Here is a 23,037-nt window from a genome sequence, read left to right as displayed (position 1 = left end):
GAAGAACTGTCCACATTTACTTTTCAACAGCCAACAAGATGAGTAGGCCTAACAAACAGCAAAAGCACTAGCCTTTGTCAATCTACTATGCCCCATAGAAGGTTGACCTATTCTACTCTATGTGAGAAATAAATGTTCCAAACATAGTCTGGGACAGTTTTGGAATGTGATAGATCCTAAATTAATACAACCATTAGCATACTTTTTTTACGCAATGTGGCTGATGCAACAGTTCAGAATGTTTAGCTTAAAATATTGATTAGGCTATTTCTTCACATTATAAGCGTTGCAATGCGCACATGCTAGTAGCCTATAAGTGAGAATGTTCCATTCGCTGAAAACACCATTATCAAAAGTGACCGCAAATGCAATTATGATTTTATTATCAAGGTGCATTTTTATGGTGCAAATTACCATCCCCAAACTTGAAACTCACTCGCTGCTTATGTATGCCAGTTAGACTCTACACCCCTTGTAAAAGTGGATTAATGTGCTTAATTTCAAGAAGTTATTTGGCCACTTTAGTTTGCGATACAAACCTTATTAAAACATATAGGCCTAAGGGCTAGGCTACATGAGGTGTGCGACTATGATTAGAAAAAGTCGCAAAAAAAGGCATTGTTTCTTATGCTGGGCATCATTCATACGTGATAATATATAATTCACAAGTGATAGGCTAATATTGTCACCCATCAGACAGTTCTTGATTTAATCTTGTCTTTACATATACTAAATAATATATGTGTGAAATTCATTTTTATTTAGAATAGACAATTATCATGCACATGTATCAAAACTGGGGCAGCGGGAAAAAATACATGTCATCTATGCCCTTAAATGGAGGACACTTTTCTCCATGGTTTATTTTCATGCCAGCCAGGTAGGCTATACTCCTGTTGTAAATATAAGCAATGTGTTTAATATTAGGAACGTTGAAAAATAAATATAAGCCAGTAGAAAGCGGATCCTCCTCTTTTTAGTAGAGGCCATCATTCTGTTTTCTTGCGCAATTGCATATCCTATTGAAATGTTGCGCAACATGAGCTGATGGGCTCTCATGAAGTGTTTGATTGGATTTACAAGTTCATTTGCATTGATGTCAGAGTGATTAAAGGGACAATAGAGTGCTGAGTACCAGGCAGTTAGCAAGTTTGGTAGGCTACTAATGACCATCAGCAGCATTACAGTGACTAAACAGTCACGTGGAATTTGACTGCCTTCATGACTCGTGACCTGTGCTGCGGTAATACAGTCACCACAACAGCCCTACTCATCACACATGCTGCTGCTACAGTTTATTACTTATCCTGTTGCCTATTCACTTTATTCCTAGTTCTAGGTACAGTACATATAGTGTATAAGTATGTGGACACCCTTTCAAATTAGTGGATTCGGCTATTTCAGCCACACCCGTTGCTGAAAGGTATATCACATTGAGCACACAGACATGCAATCTCAATAGACAAACATTGGCAGTAGAATGGCCTTCCTGAAGAGCTCAACGACTTTCAACCTGGCACCATACTGGGATGCTACTTTTCCAAATTTTCATTTTGTGACATTTCTGGTCTGCTAGAGCTTCTCCGGTCAACTGTAAGTGCTGTTATTATGATGTGGAAATGTCTAGGAGCAACAAAGCCGCAAAGTGGTAGGACACACAAGCTCACAGACACTCACGACCAAGTTCTAAACTGCCTCTGGAAGTAACATAACACAAGAACTGTTCGCCGGGAGCTTCATGAAATGGGTTTCTATGGCCGAGCAGCCACACACAAGCCTAAGATCACCATGCTCAATGCATAGCGTCGGCTGAAGTGGTGTATAGCTTGCAAACGCATTCTCTGGAGTGATGAATCACGCTTCACTATCTGGCAGTCCGAAGGATGAATCTGGGTTTGGTGGATGCCACTACAGCGCTACCTGCCCCAATGCATAGTGCCAACTGTAAAGTTTGGTGGAGGAGGAATAATGGTCTGGGACTGTTTTTCATGGTTCAAGCTAGGCCCCTTAGTTTCAGTGAAGGGAAATCTTAACGCTACAGCATACAATGACTTTCTAGACTATTCTTTACTTTCTAGGCCCTTTCCTGGTTCAGCATGACAATGACCCTGTGCACAAAGGTATAGCCAAGGTATCATTGCTCATTGTGTATTTCTTATTACGTGTTATTACTTTTCTATTATTTCTCTACTTTCTTTCTCTCTGCAATGTTGGGAAGGGCCCGTAAGTAAGCATTTCACTGTTAGTCTACACCTGTTGTTTACAAAGCATGTGATGAATAAAATGTGATGATTCGATTTGAAACTGTGATGTATGACTAAGCTGGTAATTGCAGCGTATCTGCCAGAACAGCTAAAGGTAACTAATATCCCCTCTTCCTTCCTCCTTTTCTCATTCTCTCTCATCCTCCTCTCTGTTCCTCTCCACCCCCTCTTTGTCTCCTCTGCTTTCCTTCTCTCTCCCCTTTTCTACTTTCGTCCTCTCCTCTCTACTGTTCATCTGTTCGGCTCTCTTTGCCTTCTTATCTTCTCTCTTCTTCTGATATGAGAGGTTACAACTGTTCATGGCGTCTGTTATGTCACTATTATGACAGGGAGTTGTACCTTGATAACAAAGGGTTGTCTCACAGATCAATCTAAATCTCTGTCCAACAGCAAAAACAGTTAAAGAATCCCACAGTTGAACTCACTCTATCTGTAACAAAGCAGCTGTCTTCTGAGAAATACAGCATGCACGCACACACACGCACGCACACACACACACACACACACACACGCACGCACACACACACGCACGCACGCACGCACGCACACACACACACACACACACCCTATTTCTCTTTCTCTCGCTCTATTTTACACACACATTTGAGTCAGAGGTGTCTATATTGATGTGTCACAGTGTTTGGGAAAAATAAGTGTGTTTGTTGGTGATTGTTTCTCCGTTGATTGCTAAAATGTCCTTCCGCACACACACACACACACACACACACACACACACACACACACACACACACACACACACACACACACACACACACACACACACACACACACACACACACACACACACACACACACACACACACACACACACACACACACACACACACACACACACACACACTCTCTCTCTGTCACGCTCTGCCTTTCCCTCCAATTGATTGGTAACAGTCTTGTCTAAGACATACTTTAATGTTCTACTCCTTTTTCTTCCTCTTTCTTCTGCACATGCTATTTAACACTTCTCTATATCATCCTCTTATCTCACCCTCCCTCTCTCCCTCCCTCCCCATCTGTCTCTCTCTTGCTCTGCATTCTTCTCCCTCTCGTTGCCTCATCCCTCTCTTTTTATCTGTCTATCCCTTTCCTATTCTCCCATCTCTCTTTGTCTTTTCCTACCTCCCTTAATCTCTCTGTCTCTGTCTGTCTGTCCATCCATCTTTCTGTGCCTCTATTTCTCTCTCTCTCTCTCCCCCTCTCTCTCTCTCTCTCTCGCTCTCCCTCCCTCTCTATCTCTCTCTCGATCTCTATCTCTCCCTCAGGTCTTAGATATCTGCATGGTGAATGGAAAGTGGATAGAGTACTATCTAGGGATGAGTGGGCAACTTCACAGGACATCATTTTACCTCTGTCTATAAGGTCATCACCTCACTCTAGGCAACACACGCACACACATGCACATACTCGCTGGCACGTCCACAAATACAAACACACACACACACTGTGCTGCTGAAGCCTACTGACATTTACAGGCTTAGGACTCTGTGTCAAATACAGAAACAGAGAGAGAAAGTTCAAATGTAGTATGATCAATCATCAGACAGAGTGTTTATCTTTGATGAACCGAGTGAGTATACACGAGTCATAAAATATAAACACACTCTGTGTCACATGTGGAAATGGAATCGTGGAGTCTTTGGTCTTCGTGTGTGTGTGTGGATGTTATTTATTCTGCAGTGAAGCTGTCTCCTAGAGAAGCTGCAGATTACCTCTCAATGCTTTAAATAATGAGAATTGTGAACTGGCGCACACAGAAATTGGAAAGAAAATAGCTTTTCGTGACAGGATGGAGGATAGCTTCAGTTACAGATACACACACACACTCGCACACACACATGCTTCAGTTACAGACAGAAAGACACACACATTCAGAAGATAGCTTCTGTTTGTTCATCTCAATCAACATAGGAGCAGCGGGCTGAGCTTTCTATATTTGTGTTCTGAGCAGTCCCTCCGTGTCAGAATCACACTCACACAGACCAATAGACCTGGGTACAAATATTAATCAGGGTATTTCAATTACTTACATAGACATTTTGGAAGTAAGTATTTGGGAGAAAATAAAATGTATGCTATTTAGAAGAAATCATTTGAAAATACTCAAATACACAACAATAAATATTTTTTTACATGCCCATGTATTATTACCAAGGTTATTATAGTTTTGTGATTTAATATGTGTTTTGATTTCTATTTGTTTTTAGATTTTTATTTGAAATTCAGTTTAGTTTCAGTTCGATTTCAGACTTGATTTACAAATGTTTTATTAGTTTTAGCGGGGATTAAGTTCACATACATCTTAGCCAAATACATTTAAACTCAGTTTTTCACAATTCCTGACAAATCCTATAAAAAATGTCCCGTCTTAGGTCAGTTAGCATCACCACTTTATTTTAAGAATGTGAAATGTCAGAATAATAGTAGAGACAACAATTTATTTGAGCTTTTATTTATTTCATCACATTCCCAGTGGGTCAGAAGTTTACATAAACTCAATTGGTATTAGGTAGCATTGCCTTTAAAATGTTTAACTTGGGTGAAACGTTTTGGGTAGCCTTCCACAAGCTTCCCACAATAAGTTGGGTGAATTTTGGCCCATTCCTCCTGACAGAGCTGGTGTAACTGAGTCAGGTTTTTAGGCCTCCTTGCTCGCACATGCTTTTTCAGTTCTGCCCACAAATGTTCTATAGGATTGAGGTCAAGGCTTTGTGATGGCCACTCCAATACCTTGACTTTGTTGTCCTTAAGCCATTTTGCCACAACTTTGGAAGTATGCTTGGGGTCATTGTCCATTTGGAAGACCCATTGGCAACCAAGCTTTAACTTCCTGACTGATGTCTTGAGCTGTTGCTTCAATATATCCACGTAATTTTCCTCCCTCCTGATGCCATCTATTTTGTGAAGTGCACCAGTCCCTCCTGCAGCAAAGCACCTCAACAACATGATGCTGCCACCCCCGTGCTTCACGGTTGGGATGATGTTCTTCGGCTTGCAAGCTTCCCCCTTTTTCCTCCCAAAATAACGATGGTCATTATGGCCAAACAGTTCTATTTTCGTTTCATCAGACCAGAGGACATTTCTCCAAAAAGTACAATCTTTGTCCCCATGCGCAGTTGCAACCCTTAGTCTGGCTTTTTTACGGCGGTTCTGGAGCAGTGGCTTCTTCCTTGCTGAGCAGCCTTTTAGGTTATGCTGATATAGGACTCGTTTTACTGTGGATATAGATACTTTTGTACCTGTTTCCTCCAGCATCTTCACACTGTTGTTCTGGGATTGATTTGCACATTTTGCACCAAAGTACGTTCATCTCTAGGAGACAGAACGCATCTCCTTCCTGAGCGATATGGCGGCTGCTTGGTCCCATGTTGTTTATACTTGCGTACTATTGTTTGTACAGATGAACGTGGTACCTCCAGGCGTTTGTAAATTGCTCCCAAGAATGAACCAGACTTGTGAAGGTCTCCAATTGTTTTCCGGAGGTCTTGGCTGATTTCTTTGGATTTTTCCATGATGTCAAGCGAAGAGGCACTGAGTCTGAAGGTGTCTGAAGGTGGACCTTGAAATACATCCACAGGTACACCTCCAATTGACTCAAATTATGTCAATTAGCCTATCAGAAGCTTGTAAAGCTATGACATCACTTTCTGGAATTTTCCGAGCTGTTTAAAGGCATAGTCAAGTTAATGTATGTAAACTTCTGACCCACTGGAATTATGGATAGACATACAATCTCTGTATCTCTGTCATGATGGAATCTGTGAGACCATTGGCAGCACCATTGAGGCCAGCTCAATATTGAAATAATCAATTTTCTTCTCAAGTAAAATTCATTAGCTGATCCCTCTTGATGACCCGGCTGTCACGACTCCAATTGGGTCATTAAGTCATGTCAACCGGGTCATCAGGAGGGATCAGCCAATGAAGTTGGATGTTGACTAAATCAAAACGGTGAAAGTGTTTAACAGCATTGCCCATGCTTACACAGGCTTTTGGCCACTAGAGGACTCCATACAACTCTACGGCCAGGTCAAAGGTTTGGTTAGGTTAAAATTCTAAATAAATCCTAACGTGACTTGGATTTAAAGGATATGCGCCTAGACTGGTGCAATAAATATGGTGGAAGGAAACTATTTTTTTTACTTTAGCATTAGATGTTAGAAGAATCAAGTACCTTTACCTTAATCTGACAGAATGAGAGGGGAAACAACAACCAATGAAGTCATGGCACATTTGATGTGTTATGTTTATGTAATATTAAACATGTATCACTGACTAACCCTCGTCAAATAGCGTTAATAACAACAGCTACAACAACAGCAAAAGATAAGCAATACAACACTTCTTCACAAATCTATCAGTTCAAAGTCAGTGTGTGTGTGTGTGTGTGTGTGTGTGTGTGTGTGTGTGTGTGTGTGTGTGTGTGTGTGTGTGTGTGTGTGTGTGTGTGTGTGTGTGTGTGTGTGTGTGTGTGTGTGTGTGTGTGTGTGTGTGTGTGTGTGTGTGCGTGCGTGGGTGCGTGCGTGCGTACGTGCGTGCGTGCGTGCGTGCGTGCGTGTGTGTGTGTTTCTGTTCAAGAAAACTATGCATTCCAGAGAGGTGGTTGTTTCGGTTTCTCAAGCCTGATGACAGTTGTCCACAGACTGAAAATATTCTCTCTACAAACGCTTGGAATGCAAGGGCAGAAACCAGATCCAATGCCACATAGCACAGCTTTAGATAAAAAGCCATTCTTACCTGCCAGAACTGGAGAACGTGACTCTGTAAACATGACCCCCTTTTACCTCTTTGAGGTATTTCCATAGCTCACAAGGGGCACTTAATGCCCGGCCAGGTTAACTCTCCAGCTGGACAGTGATCTCAGACACAATCTTCGATGTGAGGAAGCTATATTTCTGAAGCATTGTGGTCGAGATGCTTGCCGAATTCATTGTGCTGGCATCTTCCTGGGGTCCTGCTACTCCATGGCTGTACTCTCTGATTTGCTGAAGTACAAAAGACTCTGCTTCCCTCTTCAGTGGCTCCATCTCTGTTGAGTGAAGTGCCAGAGACACAACTGAGTCCATCAGGCAAGCTGCTGCAGGGGTTGGATTGAAGTTGGCTGCCAGAGGATTCAGTATGTATGCGAAGTGCTGTCGCAGGACCTGCACCAACTGTTTTGCAACAGTAGTTGACTGCAAGTCTGCCTCAAGGTTGAGAAGGCACTGCACCACACCAGAGAGTGACTGGCTGTCAGTTTGAAGTTAGCCTGTGTGAATTTTGCCAATGGCTTCAGAAACTTCACAAGCTGCTCTAGATTGGCCCAGTCACTGGTCAGTATGTTGGTCGTCGTGGATTTTCTAAAGGCTCCAGAAACTTCACAAGCTGCTCTAGATTGGCCTAGCCACGCTCTCTGCTCACCCTCATATTTCTTCCCTGTTAGCTAGTGATAGCTAGTGACAGTGATGCACAAGTTAGGCCTATTTGAAACACCGGCATCTACTGGCAGAAAAAAACTGCTTGAAAACCCCATTTGATTTTTGCTCAAAGTTTAGAAGAAAAAAACGAAAACTTCTATTTTATTTTAGTTCGTTTTGCAGTCAAAGATAATAGTTCCAGTATAGTTTTAGTTTTTCAAATGTTTCGGTTTACTAAATGATCTGTCCAATTTGAGTTATTATTTTATTGTCAGTTTCCATTTACTATAATAATCTTGATTTGAACCCAGGTCTGCACACCAACCCTGTTACCTTATTAGACATGGACTACACATACATATCCAGTGGTAGGCTACCTGAGATGATGGAGGCATGTCTAAACTCTTCTGAGAATTCGTGGAGCTCATAGGGTGACATCTCATAGAAGTCCTCTCCTGGAATACAAACAAAAGCATAGAGAGAGTGAGTGTGTGTAAAAGTGTGTGTGTGTGTTAGAGAAAGTGAAAAAGAGAGCGACAGAGAGAAAGAAAGAGATATAAACAGGTATCAAGGCCTGTTTAGCATTGAGATTGAACCCAAGATAGCAGCCATCAAACAGTTAGAATATAACTTTTTAAAAAGCTAAGACATTTTTTCAATTCCAGGAACAATGTAGCCTAACTTTTAACAGTTGACTACACATTATCAAGCATTTACAGTAGACCTGACAAGACACATTCTATTCTGCTGGTGACTCGCCGATCGTGTGTGTGTGTGTGTGTGTGTGTGTGTGTGTGTGTGTGTGTGTGTGTGTGTGTGTGTGTGTGTGTGTGTGTGTGTGTGTGTGTGTGTGTGTGTGTGTGTGTGTGTGTGTGTGTGTGTGTGTGTGTGTGTGTGTGTGTGTGTGTGTGTGTGTGTGTGTGTGTGTGTGTAGAGGGGTATGGTACCTTAGGGGTTTAATAAAGCGGGTGACAAGGCTCCATGTTTATGTATGAGGCTCTGAAACAAGGTTTCTGTCTGTAAGACTGATTTCACCTGTAGCCATACATACTGTTACTGACTTAACCTCCTCTCCTCTCCTCTCCTCTCCTCTCCTCTCCCTCCTCCTCTCCTCTCCTCTCCTCTCCTCTCCTCTCCTCTCCTCTCCTCTCCTCTCCTCTCCTCTCCTCTCCTCTCCTCTCCTCTCCTCTCCTCTCCTCTCCTCTCCTCTCCTCTCCTCTCCTCTCCTCTCCTCTCCTCTCCTATTGCATCAAACCCATATCCTCTCCTATCCTGTGTTCTCTCTCATCCCCCTCACCTGTTTCCTCCTGTGTGGTCAGCATTATTTCAATCCTCCATCCTCACCTTGCCAGTCCCTGTACAGCTCAGCCCACCAATCCCATCACTCAGCAGATAGCTTATCCACCAATCTATGGCCTCCTCATTGCTACACTACATTCCAGAACACTTGCACTAACACACACACACACACACACTTGACGAGTCTTTATTGTGGGGGCATTCAGATTACAGGTGGGTAATTTATGTAAAGTCGCTGTTTCACTTCCAACACACCACCTTAGATTACGTGAGTGTTTCTATCTCTCTCTCTCCCTCTCTCTCTCTCTCTCTCTCTCTCTCTCTCTCTCTCTCTCCCTGTGTGCCGCGGAGAGAGCTGATGTTACTAGCTGACCACCTGCCTGGGTAACAGAACGCTCAGTCAGAACTCCAGTCACGATGTATGGAGGGGCGGAAGGTAAACATCAAAGCTCACAACACTAATTTGGGTGTTAATGGTAACAATATTAGCATGTACTTAACAGTTGTAACACAGGTAGTATTTGTTTGCTCTTGTGCTTTACATTCCCGGTCTACACATTTACATGTCTCCATGTTCTTTCAACTTCAGTTCTGGTCTATATTAGCTCAGTGTTAGTTCAATTCTAGTTCGAAATAGCTCAATGTTACTTCAAGGTTAAAATACTTGTGTGTGTCTGTGTGTGTGTGTGTGTGTGTGTGTGTGTGTGTGTGTGTGTGTGTGTGTGTGTGTGTGTGTGTGTGTGTGTGTGTGTGTGTGTGTGTGTGTGTGTGTGTGTGTGTGTGTGTGTGTGTGTGTGTGTGTGTGTGTGTGTGTGTGTGTGTGTGTGTGTGTGTGTGTGTGTGTGTGTGTGTGTGCATGTGTGCATAGAGTGTGTGTACGTAGAGTGTGAGTGAGTAGAGTGTGAGTGCTGGTGTATAGGTGTGATTGCATGCGTGTTGTGGAGTAAGCTGAATTTGAGGCGTGAGGAACTGCTGTAGCTGCACTCCTCTCTCAAGGCCTCCTCTCATCTTTCACTCCCTCTCATCCCCTTTTTAATTATTACTGACAATACAGAACACATACTCACCCACTCTTAATATACAGTGGGGCAAAAAAAGTATTTAGTCAGCCACCAATTGTGCAATTCTCCCATTTAAAAAGATGAGAGAGGCCTGTAACTTTCATCATAGGTACACTTCAACTATGACAGACAAAATGAGAAGAAAAAAAATCCAGAAAATCACATTATAGGATTTTTAATGAATTTCTTTGCAAATTATGGTGGAAAATAAATATTTGGACAATAACAAAAGTTTATCTCAATACTTTGTTATATACCCATTGTTGGCAATGACAGAGGTCAAACATTTTCTGTAAGTCTTCACAAAGTTTTCACACACTGTTGCTGGTATTTTGGCCCATTCCTCCATGCAGATCTCCTCTAGAGCAGTGATGTTCTGGGGTTGTTGCTGGGCAACACAGACTTTCAACTCCCTCCAAAGATTTTCTATGGGGTTGAGATCTGGAGACTGGCTAGGCCACTCCAGGACCTTGAAATGCTTCTTACGAAGCCACTCCTTCCATACCCGGGCGGTGAGTTTGGGATCATTGTTATGCTGAAAGACCCATCCACGTTTCATCTTCAATGCCCTTGCTGATGGAAGGAGGTTTTCACTCAAAATCTCACCATACATGGCCCCATTCATTCTTTCCTTTACACAGATCAGTCGTCCTGGTCCCTTTGCAGAAAAACAGCCCCAAAGCATCATGTTTCCACCCCCATGCTTCACAGTAAGTATGGTTTTCTTTGGATGCAACTCGGCATTCTTTGTCCTCCAAACACGACGAGTTGAGTTTTTACCAAAAAAGTTATATTTTGGTTTCATGTGACCATATGACATTCTCCCAATCTTCTTCTGGATCATCCAAATGCTCTCTATCAAACTTCAGACGGGCCTGGACATGTACTGGCTTAAGCAGGGGGACACGTCTGGCACTGCAGGATTTGAGTCCCTGGCGGCATAGTGTGTTACTGATGGTAGGCTTTGTTACTTTGGTCCCAGCTCTCTGCAGGTCATTCACTAGGTCCCCCAGTGTGGTTCTGGGATTTTTGCTCACCGTTCTTGTGATCATTTTGACCCCACGGGGTGAGATCTTGCATGGAGCCCCAGGTCGAGGGAGATTATCAGTGGTCTTGTATGTCTTCCATTTCCTAATAATAACCAAGCTGCTTACCTATTGCAGATTTAGTCTTCCCAGCCTGGTGGGTCAGAGCGGTTAATACAGCTATTACTGTCAAGGAGAGAGAGAGAAAGAAAGAGAGAGAGAGAGAGAGAGACAGAGAGATAGAGAGAGAGAAAGAGAGAGAGAGAGAGAGAGAGAGAGAGAGAGAGAGAGAGAGAGAGAGAGAGAGAGAGAGAGAGAGAGAGAGAGAGAGAGAGAGAGAGAGAGAGAGAGAGAGAGAGAGAGAGAGAGAGAGAGAGACAGAGAGAGAGAGAGTGAGAGAGAGAGAGAGAGAGAGAGAGAGAGAGAGAGAGAGAGAGAGAGAGAGAGAGAGAGAGAGAGAGAGGGAGAGAGAGTGTGGAGGGGGAGATTTTGAGAGAGTAGAAAGAGAGAGAGTAAGAGAGAGTGTGAACGCATGGAGGAAGGGAATAAGAGAGAGAGAGAGAGAAAGAGAGAATAAGAGAGAGTGTGAATGGATGGAAGAAGTGAATAAGAGAGAGAGAGAGAAAGAGAGAGTAAGAGAGAGTAGAAAGAGAGAGAGTAAGAAGGTAGAAAGAGAGAGAGAGAGAGAGAGTAAGAGAGAGTAGAAAGAGAGAGAGTAAGAGAGAGTAGACAGAGAGAGAGAGAGTAAGAGAGAGTAGAAAGAGAGAGAGTAAGAGAGTGTGAACAGATTGAGGAATGGAATAAGAGAGAGAGAGAGAAAGAGACAGCAAGAGAGAGTAGAAAGAGAGAGAGTAAGAGAGAGTAGAAAGAGAGAGAGAGAGAGTAAGAGAGAGTAGAAAGAGAGAGATTAAGAGAGAGTAGAAAGAAAGAGAAAGAGAGAGAGTAAGAGAGAGTAGAGAGAGATTAAGAGAGAGTAGAAAGAGAGAGAGAGTAAGAGAGAGTAGAAAGAGAGAGAGTGTGAACGGATGGAGGAAGGGAAAAAGAGAGAGAGAGACAGAGAGAGAGAGAGGGGGGGGTACAGTAGGGTAATGAGTGAAGCTAGCAGAATAAGAGAATGGTTACTTTTAATTACCTACTTTGTGTGCCTGTGTGTGTAATGAGCGAGCTGTGTGTGTATGTGTGTGTAATGAGCTAGCTGTGCATGTATGTGTGTGTAATGAGCGAGCTGTGTGTGTGTATATGTGTGTGTAATGAGCAAGCTGTGTGTGTGTGTGTGTGTGTGTGTGTGTGTGTGTGTGTGTGTGTGTGTGTGTGTGTGTGTGTGTGTGTGTGTGTGTGTGTGTGTGTGTGTGTGTGTGTGTGTGTGTGTGTGTGTGTGTGTGTGTGTGTGTGTGTGTGTGTATGGGAGTTCTTAGTGGATCTTTCTCCTCTCGCTCAGCTGCATACTGAGTAGTTTCTCAACTCTCTCCTGAGGGACCGCCACACAGTGCACAGTTTTGTTCTAGTCCAATACAGACTCTAAATCACCACACACACACACACACACACACACACACACACACACACACACACACACACACACACACACACACACACACACACACACACACACACACACACACACACACACACACACACACACACACACACACACACACACACACACGTTCTCACCGTCTTTTTCTGACTATTCTGTCTTTTGATTGTTTTAATAATTTCTCTGATGAATCGCTGTTCCTTTTTGCTCTATTGTGTGTGTGTTTATTCTGACAGAACAAAAAGTGAGTATACAGAGAACAACAGTGCCATTCCTCAGTGGCACAGCACTAATCTGCCTCAGACTGACTCATTAGCGCTGCATGCTAAATACTTCCCTGATTAGTTTGAATGGCAAATTAGTTATTTATTTGCCCAAATGCTACATACCCCAGTGATTAGCTTGTAGGCTAAATACCTGAGTCAATACTAAATGAGTAATCGATTAGCCTGCCCAGGATGCTAAAAGCCTGAATTATCCTTGTTGATGTGTTTGCCTGCACGCTAAGTACCTGAGTCAATACTAGAAACCTGAGATTAGCTTGATCGCTATATACCTGAGTAGGAATCATTAGAGTGAATGGGGAAAAGCTGATTTATTAGCTTGGATGCTAAGTGTTGGCAGAACCAAGCTGCTCTTTGTTCCCCAATTTGTCGCAGAGAATAATACCTAATGAATCATGCTCTCTCTCTCTCTCTCTCTCTCTCTCTCTCTCTCTCTCTCTCTCTCTCTCTCTCTCTCTCTCTCTCTCTCTCTCTCTCTCTCTCTCTCTCTCTCTCTCTCTCTCTGTGTGTGTGTGTGTGTGTGTGTGTGTGTGTGTGTGTGTGTGTGTGTGTGTGTGTGTGTGTGTGTGTGTGTGTGTGTGTGTGTGTGTGTGTGTGTGTGTGTGTGTGTGTGTGTGTGTGTGTGTGTGTGTGTGTGTGTGTAAGAGAGAGAGAGAAAGAGATCGGGCTCAGTCCAGTCAGTCTAATTAGCACTTAACACAAAGAGCCGTCCAATGATGGACAAGACCTGTGAACGACAGCCAATCAGAGCTAACCCTAATTAAGCAATCAGTGTGGGACTGGCTGCTTCTAATTCCTGAAAAGACTGTGTGCTTACATTATGTGTCAAACTAAATGATCAGATTAGATGCAACAAATAAAATTTCTTATCTGTGTGGTGACACACCTGCAACCAAGATGGTCCTAAACAGTCATAACAATTTATTCATTACAAGACAGGATGGCCCACTGATTAGGAGCAGTTACTCAGGCCATTAGAAACAGTAGTAACACTGTGAATATATGGCTGCTATTTAAACACATCTGTTATGTTTTTATTTGAAATGCAGAACACCTGGAATGAGTAGGTGTGTCCAAACCTTTGACTGGTACTGTATATATATAAACGTTTTGACACACTGTCACGAGTGTCGTTGGAAGTAGACCAAAGTGCAGCGTTGTGAGTGTACATTTTATTTTATAATGTCGCCAACAAAACAACAAACGAAAGAAACAACCGTGAAGTTTACGGGGCTAAGTGCCACAAACAAAGTCAACTATCCACACTGAAATGAGGGGAAAAGGGCTACCTAAGTATGATTCCCGATCAGAGACAACGGTAGACAGCTGTCCCTGATTGAGAACCATACCCCGGCCAAAACATAGAAATAAAGAAACCTAGAAAACAAAAAATAGAATGCCCACCCCACATCACACCCTGACCTAACCAAAATAGAGAAACAAAACGGCTCTCTAAGGTCAGGGTGTGACACACACGTACTCATTCAAGGGTTTTTCTTAATTTTTTTGCATTGTAGAATAATAGTGAAGACATCAAAACTCTGAAATAAGACATGGAATCATGTAGTAACCAAAGAAGTGTTTATATTTTATACTTGAGATTCTTCAAAGTAGCCACCCTTTGTCTTGATGACAGCTTTGCACACTCGTGGCATTCTCTCAACCAGCTTCATGAGGTAGTCACCTGGAATGCATGTCAATTAACAGGTGTTGCTTGTTAAAAGTTAATTTGTGGAATTTCTTTCCTTCATAATGTGTTTGAGTCAATCAGTTGTGTTGTGACAAGGTAAGTGTGGTATACAGAATATAGCCCTATTTTGTAAAATACCAAGTCCATATTATGGCAAGAACAGCTCAAATAAGCAAAGAGAAATGACAGTCCATCATTCCTTTAAGACATGAAGGTCAGTCAATATGGAAATATTCAAGAACTTTGAAAGTTTCATCAAGTGCAGGTGCTAAAACCATCAAGCGCTATGATGAAACTGGCTCTCATCAGGACCACCACAGGAAAGAAAGACCCAGTGACCTCTGCTGCAGAGGACAAGTTCATTAGAGTTACCAGCCTCAAAAATTGCAGCACAACTAAATGCTTCACAGAGTTCAAGTAACAGACACATCACAACATCAACATCAAAAAGGAGACTGCATGAATCAGGCCTTCATAGTCGAATTACTCCAACTGCTTTTAAATTCTAGTAAAACTAAGTGCATGCTCTTCAACCGATTGCTGCCGCACCCTCCCGCCCGACTAGCATCACTACTCTGGACGTTTCTGATCTAGAATATGTGGACAACTACAAATATCTAGGTGTCTGGTTAGACTGTAAAAACACCTTCCAGACTCACGTTAAGCTTCTCCAATCCAAAATAATTAAATCTAGGATCTGCTGCCTATTTCGCAACAAAGCCTCCTTCACTCATGCCACCAAACATACCCTCGGAAAACTGACTATCCTACCGATCCTTGACTTCGGCGATGAAATTTACAAAATTGCCCCCAACACTCTACTCAGCCAATTGGGTGCAGTCTATCACAGTGCCATCCGTTTTATCACCAAAGCCCCATATACTACCCACGACTGCAACCTGTATGCTCTTGTTGGCTGGCCCTCACTACATGTCCGTTGCCAAACCCACTGGCTCCAGGTCATTAACAAGTCTTTGCTTGGTAAAACTCCACCTTATCTCAGCTTACTGGTCACCATAGCAGCACCCACCCATAGCACGCGGTCCAGCAGGTATAAGGCACTGGTCATCCCCAAAACCAACACTTCCTTTGGCCGCCTCTCCTTCCAGTTCTCTGCTGCCAATGAATGGAACGAATTGCAAAAATCTCTGAAGATGGAGTCTTATATCTCCCTCTAACTTTAAGCATCAGCTGTCAGAGCAGCTTACCGATCACTGTACCTGTACACAGCCAATCTGTAAACAGCACACCCGACTACCTCAAATCAAATCAAATCAAATGTATTTATATAGCCCTTCGTACATCAGCTGATATCTCAAAGTGCTGTACAGAAACCCAGCCTAAAACCCCAAACAGCAAGCAATGCAGGTGTAGAAGCACGTCCCTACCTCATCCCTATATTATTACTTACCCTCTTGCTCTTTTGCAACCCAGTATCTCTACTTGCATATCATCATCTGCACATTTATCTCTCCAGTATTAATGCTAAATTGAAATTATTTTCACCCCTATGGCCTATTTATTGCCTTCCTCCCTACTCCTCTACATTTGCACACACTGCACATAGATTTTTCTATTTTTATTTTATTTTGTGTTATTGACTGTACATTTGTTTATGCATAAATCTGTGTTGTTGATTTTGTCGCACTGCTTTGCTTTATCTTGGACAGGTTGCAGTTGTAAATGAGAACTTGTTCTTAACTGGCCACCTGGTTAAGTAAAGGTGGAAAAAAACAGACACATCACAATAACATCAAAAAGGAGACTGCATGAATCAGGCCTTCATTGTCGAATTGCTGCAAAGAAACCACTACTAGAGGACACCAATAATAAGAAGAGACTTGCTTGGAGATTAGACTGGTGAAAATATGTCCTTTGGTCTGATGAGTCCAAATTTGAGATGTTTGGTTCCAACCGCCGTGTCTTTGTGATGCGGAGTAGGTGAACGGATTATCTCTGCTTGTGTGGTTTCCACCGTGAAGAACGGAGGAGTAGGGGCTGCTTTGCTGGTGATACTGTCTGTGATTTCTTTCGAATTCAAGGAACACTTAACCAGCATGGCTACCACAGCATTCTGCAGCGATACCCCATCCCTTCTGGTTTGCGCTTAGTGGGACTATAATTTGTTTTTAAAAAGGACAATGACCCAACTCCAGGCTGTGTAAGGACAATTTGACCAAGAAGTAGAATGATGGACTGCTGCATCAGATGACCTGGCCTCCACAATCACCCAACCTCAATCCAATTTAGATGTTTTGGGATGAGTTGGACGGCAGAGTGAAGGACAAACAGCCAACAAGGTCTCAGCATATGTGGGAACTCCTTCAAGACTGTTGGAAAAGCATTCCAGGTGAAGCTGGTTGAGAGAATGCCAAGCGTATGCAAAGCTGTCATCAAGGCAAAGGGTAGCTACTTTGAAGAATCTCAAATATAAATTATATTTTGATTTGTTTAACACTTTTTTGGTTACTACATGATTCCATGTGTGTTATTTCATAGTTTTGATGTCTTCACTATTATTTTACAATGTCTCTTTCCTCTCTACTTTCTTCTCCTCTCCTTTCCTCTCCTTTCCTCTCCTCCCCTCTCCTTAACTCTCCTCTCCTCCCCTCTCTTCTCTTCTCCTCTCCTCACTTTAAGACCCTGTTCCCCAAGTGTTGTTTAGTGAGCCAGTCTATTTCTGACTAGACTACAGAGTATCATACACACCCAGTACTGCGCTGCTGTCCTTTCAGCTTTATTTCTGCACACACACACACAGGATGCTTATATAAACAGAGCATTTTAGTTTTCAAAGATGTATTCATGGGCCAAACAGGGAGCCACATTGATGACTGTATTATACCTGATAACAGTCACACCCACAACTAGAATCTCTCTCTCTCTCTCTCTCTCTCTCTCTCTCTCTCTCTCTCTCTCTCTCGCTCTCTCTCGCTCTCTCTCGCTCTCTCTCGCTCTCTCTCTCTCTCTTTGTCTCTCTCTCTCGCTCTCTCTCTCTCTCTCTCTCTCTCTCTCTCTCTCTCTCTCTCTCTCTCTCTCTCTCTCTCTCTCTCTCTCTCTCTCTCTCTCTCTCTCTCTCTCTCTCTCTCTCTCTCTCTCTCTTTGTCTCTCTCTCTCTCTCTCTCTCTCTCTCTCTCTCTCTCTCTCTCTCTCTCTCTCTCTCTCTCTCTCTCTCTCTCTCTCTCTCTCTCTCTCTCTCTCTCTCTCTCTCTCTCTCTCTCTCTCTCTCTCTCGCTCTCTCGCTCTCTCTCTCTCTCTCTCTCTCTCTCTCTCTCTCTCTCTCTCTCTCTCTCTCTCTCTCTCTCTCTCTCGCTCTCTCTCTCTCTCTCTCTCTCTCTCTCTCTCTCTCTCTCTCTCTCTCTCTCTCTCTCTCTCTCTCTCCCTCTCTCTCTCTCTCTCTCTGTGCCCTTGAGCTCTGTGTGTCCCCACTCACGCTGAGGTTGAGCGCGTGTGTGTATTCCCTTGCATGTGTTTGTGTGTGTTTGTGTAAGTGTTGCAGGCATTGTTGGCAGCAGACATCCAGAGAGGAAGGGAGAACAAAGAGAGAAGCTCCTTAATGAGGCCTACTGCCGCAAAAACTAAACTAGGCCAGCTTTCCCAGCCCAGCGAGAGAGAGTGTGTGTGTGTGTGTGTGTGTGTGTGTGTGTGTGTGTGTGTGTGTGCGTGCGTGCGTGCGTGCGTGCGTGCGTGCGTGCGTGCGTGCGTGTGTGCGTGTGCGCGTGTGCGTGTGCGCGTGTGTGCGTGTGTGTGTGTGTGCGTGTGTGTGTGTGTGTGTGACCCAAAGTGCCACAGAGCTGCAGTGAGGACACACACACACAAACAGAAAAGGAGCATTGAATTCTGAGCCAGCAGAGGCACTGGAGGTCATATCCAATCACATCAACCCAACTAACAGGATGTATCAGTAATACTATATTATAATTCATGAGGAATGTGAAGAATGAAAACCAACCAATATGTTTTGGATTAACCTCAACAGTAAGATCATTGAACAATGTTCCATTCCACTGACATGCAAGTACTGGTATGAAACTGTTATGAAGGTTCTATTGTCAATTTGTTTTGTATTTAAAATGCCACTTTAAAACGTGTACTTGACACAGCAACAAAATGTCCCCATGGGGACAATAAAGTCAGTAAAGTAAAGTACACACATTAAACTGCCTTCGTAGGTATGCCCTATTGTGTGCTACTGTGCCATGTAGCCCAGGTAACTCACCGCTCTCTGTCAGGCCCTGGTGTATACTCCAGTAGTTCTGCAGACACTGTAATTCCTTCTTCATGGCTCTCTTACAGCGACAATCGTAGAGCGACGAGTCCTGTAGGACCTCTATGGCCCCCTGGCACTCTCTGCCAGCCAGCATGGTCTGGCGATCCCGCGCCCCGCCTGACAGGCACTGGCGCATGATCCTGTAGCTGGAGCTGCACTGGCTGTCCCCGTTACACAGCTCTAACGCCCGCACGCAGTCCAGCGGCTCCCTCCATCCATGCCCCCACACACACACCACACACACACACCCTGCAGCGGAGAGAGAAGAGGAATAATGATTAGTCATAATGTTAACAATAGTTAACCCTGACCCTAACAACCCACACACACAGCGTCTGGCGGCCAAATGTCATCATTATATTCATTTTAACGATTAACTTTAACCACCACATCCTACACCCACACACAGAGACACAGTACACACCATCTGGGGGAAATAAGGTGATATTGATACACGTTAAACTCCCACACAGCACACACTCCATCTGGGAGATTATTAAATATCATCTATATACTACATTATATATAATCTACTTGAAATATATTTTCTAGCTACATTAGAACAATGTTTTTTTCTAATTACTCTGTTTGTTCATGCTGGTGTAAAAAAATATTACATTTTCCCTCAAGGTCAAAGCTAGAAAAGAACAGCCAACGGTGTGTGTGTGTGTGTGTGTGTGTGTGTGTGTGTGTGTGTGTGTGTGTGTGTGTGTGTGTGTGTGTGTGTGTGTGTGTGTGTGTGTGTGTGTGTGTGTGTGTGTGTGTGTGTGTGTGTGTGTGTGTGTGTGTGTGTGTGTGTGTGTGTGTGTGTGTGTGTGTGTGTGTGTGGTAGCAGTATAGCAGAGAGATCATTCCAGATTCAAGTAGAAATTTTTGCAGGTCCCCAGGAGGTCGGAAGACGCTGTCAGCCTTGTGCATAAATACATGATGTCGGGAGATTAAGTCAGTTTACTAGTCAAAAATATACGTTTATTCAAGGACATCAAACACAGTGATATCTTGTTGAGTACAGAGCTGGCTGCAGGCTGTTTACAGGGGAGTTCTGTGTTTATGTCATCATCACTAAAATCACCACTGTGTCAAATACTGTCTGGGACAGTAACCTCTCCTCCACCCTCTTCTCCTCTCCCTTTATCTCCTCTTGTCCATCCTCATCTCCTCCATCCTCCTCTCCTCTCACTTTATCTCCTCTTGTCCATCCTTATCTCCTCCATCCTCCATCCTCCTCTCCTCTCCCTTTATCTCCTCTTGTCCACCCTCATCTCCTCTATCCTCCATCCTCCTCTCCTCTCCCTTGATCTCCTCTTGTCTACCCTCATCTCCTCCATCCTCCATCCTCCTCTTCTCCTCTCCCTTGATCTCCTCTTGTCCACCCTCATTTCCTCCATCCTCCATCCCCTCTCCTCTCCCTTTATCTCCTCTTGTCCATCCTCATCTCCTCCATCCTCCTCTCCTCTCCCTTGATCTCCTCTTGTCCACCCTCATCTCCTCCATCCTCCTCTCCTCTCCCTTTATCTCCTCTTGTCCACCCTCATCTCCTCCATCCTCCCTCCTCCTCTACCCTATTTTCTCCTCTTCTATCCATCCCCTCCTGTCCTCCCCATCCACTCCTTTCCACTCCTCTCACTCTCTCCTAGCACTATCCTCTCCTCCTCTTCTCTCCTCCCCCTTCTCTCTCTCTCTCTCTCTCTCTCTCTCTCTCTCTCTCTCTCTCTCTCTCTCTCTCTCTCTCTCTCTCTCTCTCTCTTTCACCTCTTCCAGTCTCTTTCTCCTCTCACTCTTCCTCCTCTCCCTCTCTCATCTTCTCTCTTACCCCATTTTAAATCACCTAAAACATAAAGTTATGACAACTGGTGAAAATGCCTATCATGTAAATATAGGAAAACATCATAAACTTCTGGATTTGTTAGTAATGTGTTCCAGATTAATCTATAAAACATTCATAGGATCACATAGGATCACGCTGAGGGCTGAAAAGTGACAGACCATAGTCTCTCGCCACTACCGTGAACAGATTTCAGCACCAAGGATAGCTCTGCCGCGCGAGCCGAGTCCTCAGGCACAGCGGCAACCAGATTCATACATGCAGGAGCACACATACACCCACACACGCACACACTTGAGCAAGCAGCTGAGGTGGAGGGAACATGCCCCATGCTCTGTCCCTTTGACCGTCAGATCCTACCAGAAGGGAGAGCGTGTACGTCATCACACTCCAAAGAACTATTGTGCTACGCAAAACCCTAAATCACTTTCAGATGCTTACAATGCCTACGTGAGGTCTAATATTTGTAAATTATTAGATTATACGTTCTTAAAACCTTAACCAGTAGCAGCAAGGCACCAGGTGGAGGCATGACTGCTTACAGTTATATCCCTAACTGAATCTGTGGTCGTGGAGTGGATGCCCTCCTACCTGTGTGTGTGTGTGTGTGTGTGTGTGTGTGTGTGTGTGTGTGTGTGTGTGTGTGTGTGTGTGTGTGTGTGTGTGTGTGTGTGTGTGTGTGTGTGTGTGTGTGTGTGTGTGTGTGTGTGTGTGTGTGTGTGTGTGTGTGTGTGTGTGTGTGTGTGTGTACTCACCCAGCAGAACCAGCACGCTGAGAAGGTTCAGCAGAATCATGGCAGGTTCCAGAGCAGTAATCCTGAAGTCACGAGTCGAATGCGAGCTGTCCGGTTCAGCCGTTAACGGCTAAATAAATAGGTAAATCGGTAAAACAGAGACACATCTCCAACACTGCTCCTCTCCGGTTAATAATCCAAAAACCAGAGCCGCGCCACACGAACCCATTTCTGGCCCTCGGGGCTGTGCAAGGGGACGATATGAGAGTAGCCGTGTTTTACACAACACACACTCACCAAACAGACGTTTCCTTTCAGAGTTGGAAAGAAAGTTCCCCGCTAATAACAGCTCTCGCTCTCTGCTCGCTGGCTGAAACAAACACACGAACTCAGGTGTTCATCCGAAACCACACACACATATAGTAGGTTACACAGGCACGCACAGACGCACTCACACACACACTCTGACGGGGTGTTTTCATGTGAAATGGACTGATAACGTTAACATCCTCTCTGGAAGGAGCAAGAGTTGGAAAGAAAGTTCCCCGCTAATAACAGCTGTCCATGCGAAACAGGACCCGCTGCGGAGCCAATAACCTGCTCGCTGGCTGTCCCGGTTATCCGTTAAACGGTTCGAGGTTGCCCTGTTCCGGGCCAGGAGAGGGATGGTCTCTCTGACTTCGACTGGCTGATCCGTTAAAAACGCTGTCTTCTTGACCACGAGCCAACGCAATCAAACTTCCCAGTGTTAGTGTGTGATAGAGGAAGGTGCGCGCGCGTGTGTGAGCTAGAAAGAGAAAGAAAAAGAGAGATGGAGCGACCGGGGCAGAGAGGACGTCAGACAGCAAGTATTATGCTATTTCTAACTAGGTGGTTCTTCCGGACTCGTGGAGGCAGCTGATGGCTGTTTAATACAGATGTCCTTAAATCAATTAATTTTCCGAGACCGGGAGTGTGTATGTGATGGTGGTACACCCTCCAACCCGGGGAGACAGTTACCCGGTAATAGATATAGCGGAGAGTTCTAATTCACTCCCAGAGCCTAGACCCTGTCCGCCCGCCTTTCAGTTACAGCGGGAGAAAAGCAGCTCGTGTTCTATCATGGGAAAACTACTTCTTTCTTTCGCTCTCGCTCTCGCTCTCGCTCTCTCTCTCCTTCTCTTTCTCTTTCTCTCTAACTGATGTTGCATTTCGGCCCTCGGGGCTGTGCAAGTCACCGCGGACGATATGAGAGTAACCGTGTTTTACACAACACACACTCACCCAAACACTCTCAGGCCTATACACACACACACACACACACAAACAGACATACACACACTGGTTTATATAGAGAACCGAGACAGTGCATGACCTGGGGTGTAGGGCACTCATCAAAGCGAGTGAGACTAATACACACAAACACACACACATAATACAAAAATCCCCACAAAATTCCGCTGGTTTAAGTTAGAGATATCTGGGGGGGGTACTTAGTAGAACACCGCCTCCCCTTATGAGTTAAATCATTACTAATATTACTCTCTCTCTTCTCATTACTCTCTTTCCTCACTAACATCATATCACTCTATTTCTCTTTGTTATTATCTGTCCATCTCCTCTCTCTTTCTATTTCTCATTATTTCTCCCTCTACTCT

The 23,037-nt window shown here is 44.0% G+C and overlaps 1 protein-coding gene across 1 annotated transcript in view; it reads right to left on the bottom strand.

The window, feature by feature from the left end:
- Positions 1 to 21,622, bottom strand: part of LOC124049099 (GDNF family receptor alpha-2-like) — an 86,015-nt gene extending 64,393 nt beyond the window's left edge. The window contains exons 1-3 of the mRNA XM_046370446.1: positions 21,422 to 21,622; positions 18,791 to 19,090; positions 8,053 to 8,130 (exon numbers count right to left, since the gene is read on the bottom strand). Of these exons, the coding sequence (XP_046226402.1) occupies positions 8,053 to 8,130; positions 18,791 to 19,090; positions 21,422 to 21,461 (418 nt within the window). The 5' untranslated portion in view covers positions 21,462 to 21,622. The remainder of the gene's footprint in view (positions 1 to 8,052; positions 8,131 to 18,790; positions 19,091 to 21,421) is intronic.
- Between the last annotated feature and the right edge of the window lie 1,415 nt (positions 21,623 to 23,037).

This window comes from Oncorhynchus gorbuscha, linkage group LG11, assembly GCF_021184085.1.
Source record: "Oncorhynchus gorbuscha isolate QuinsamMale2020 ecotype Even-year linkage group LG11, OgorEven_v1.0, whole genome shotgun sequence".
NCBI lineage: Eukaryota > Metazoa > Chordata > Actinopteri > Salmoniformes > Salmonidae > Oncorhynchus > Oncorhynchus gorbuscha.
This window is presented reverse-complemented; position numbering and strand designations above follow the sequence as displayed.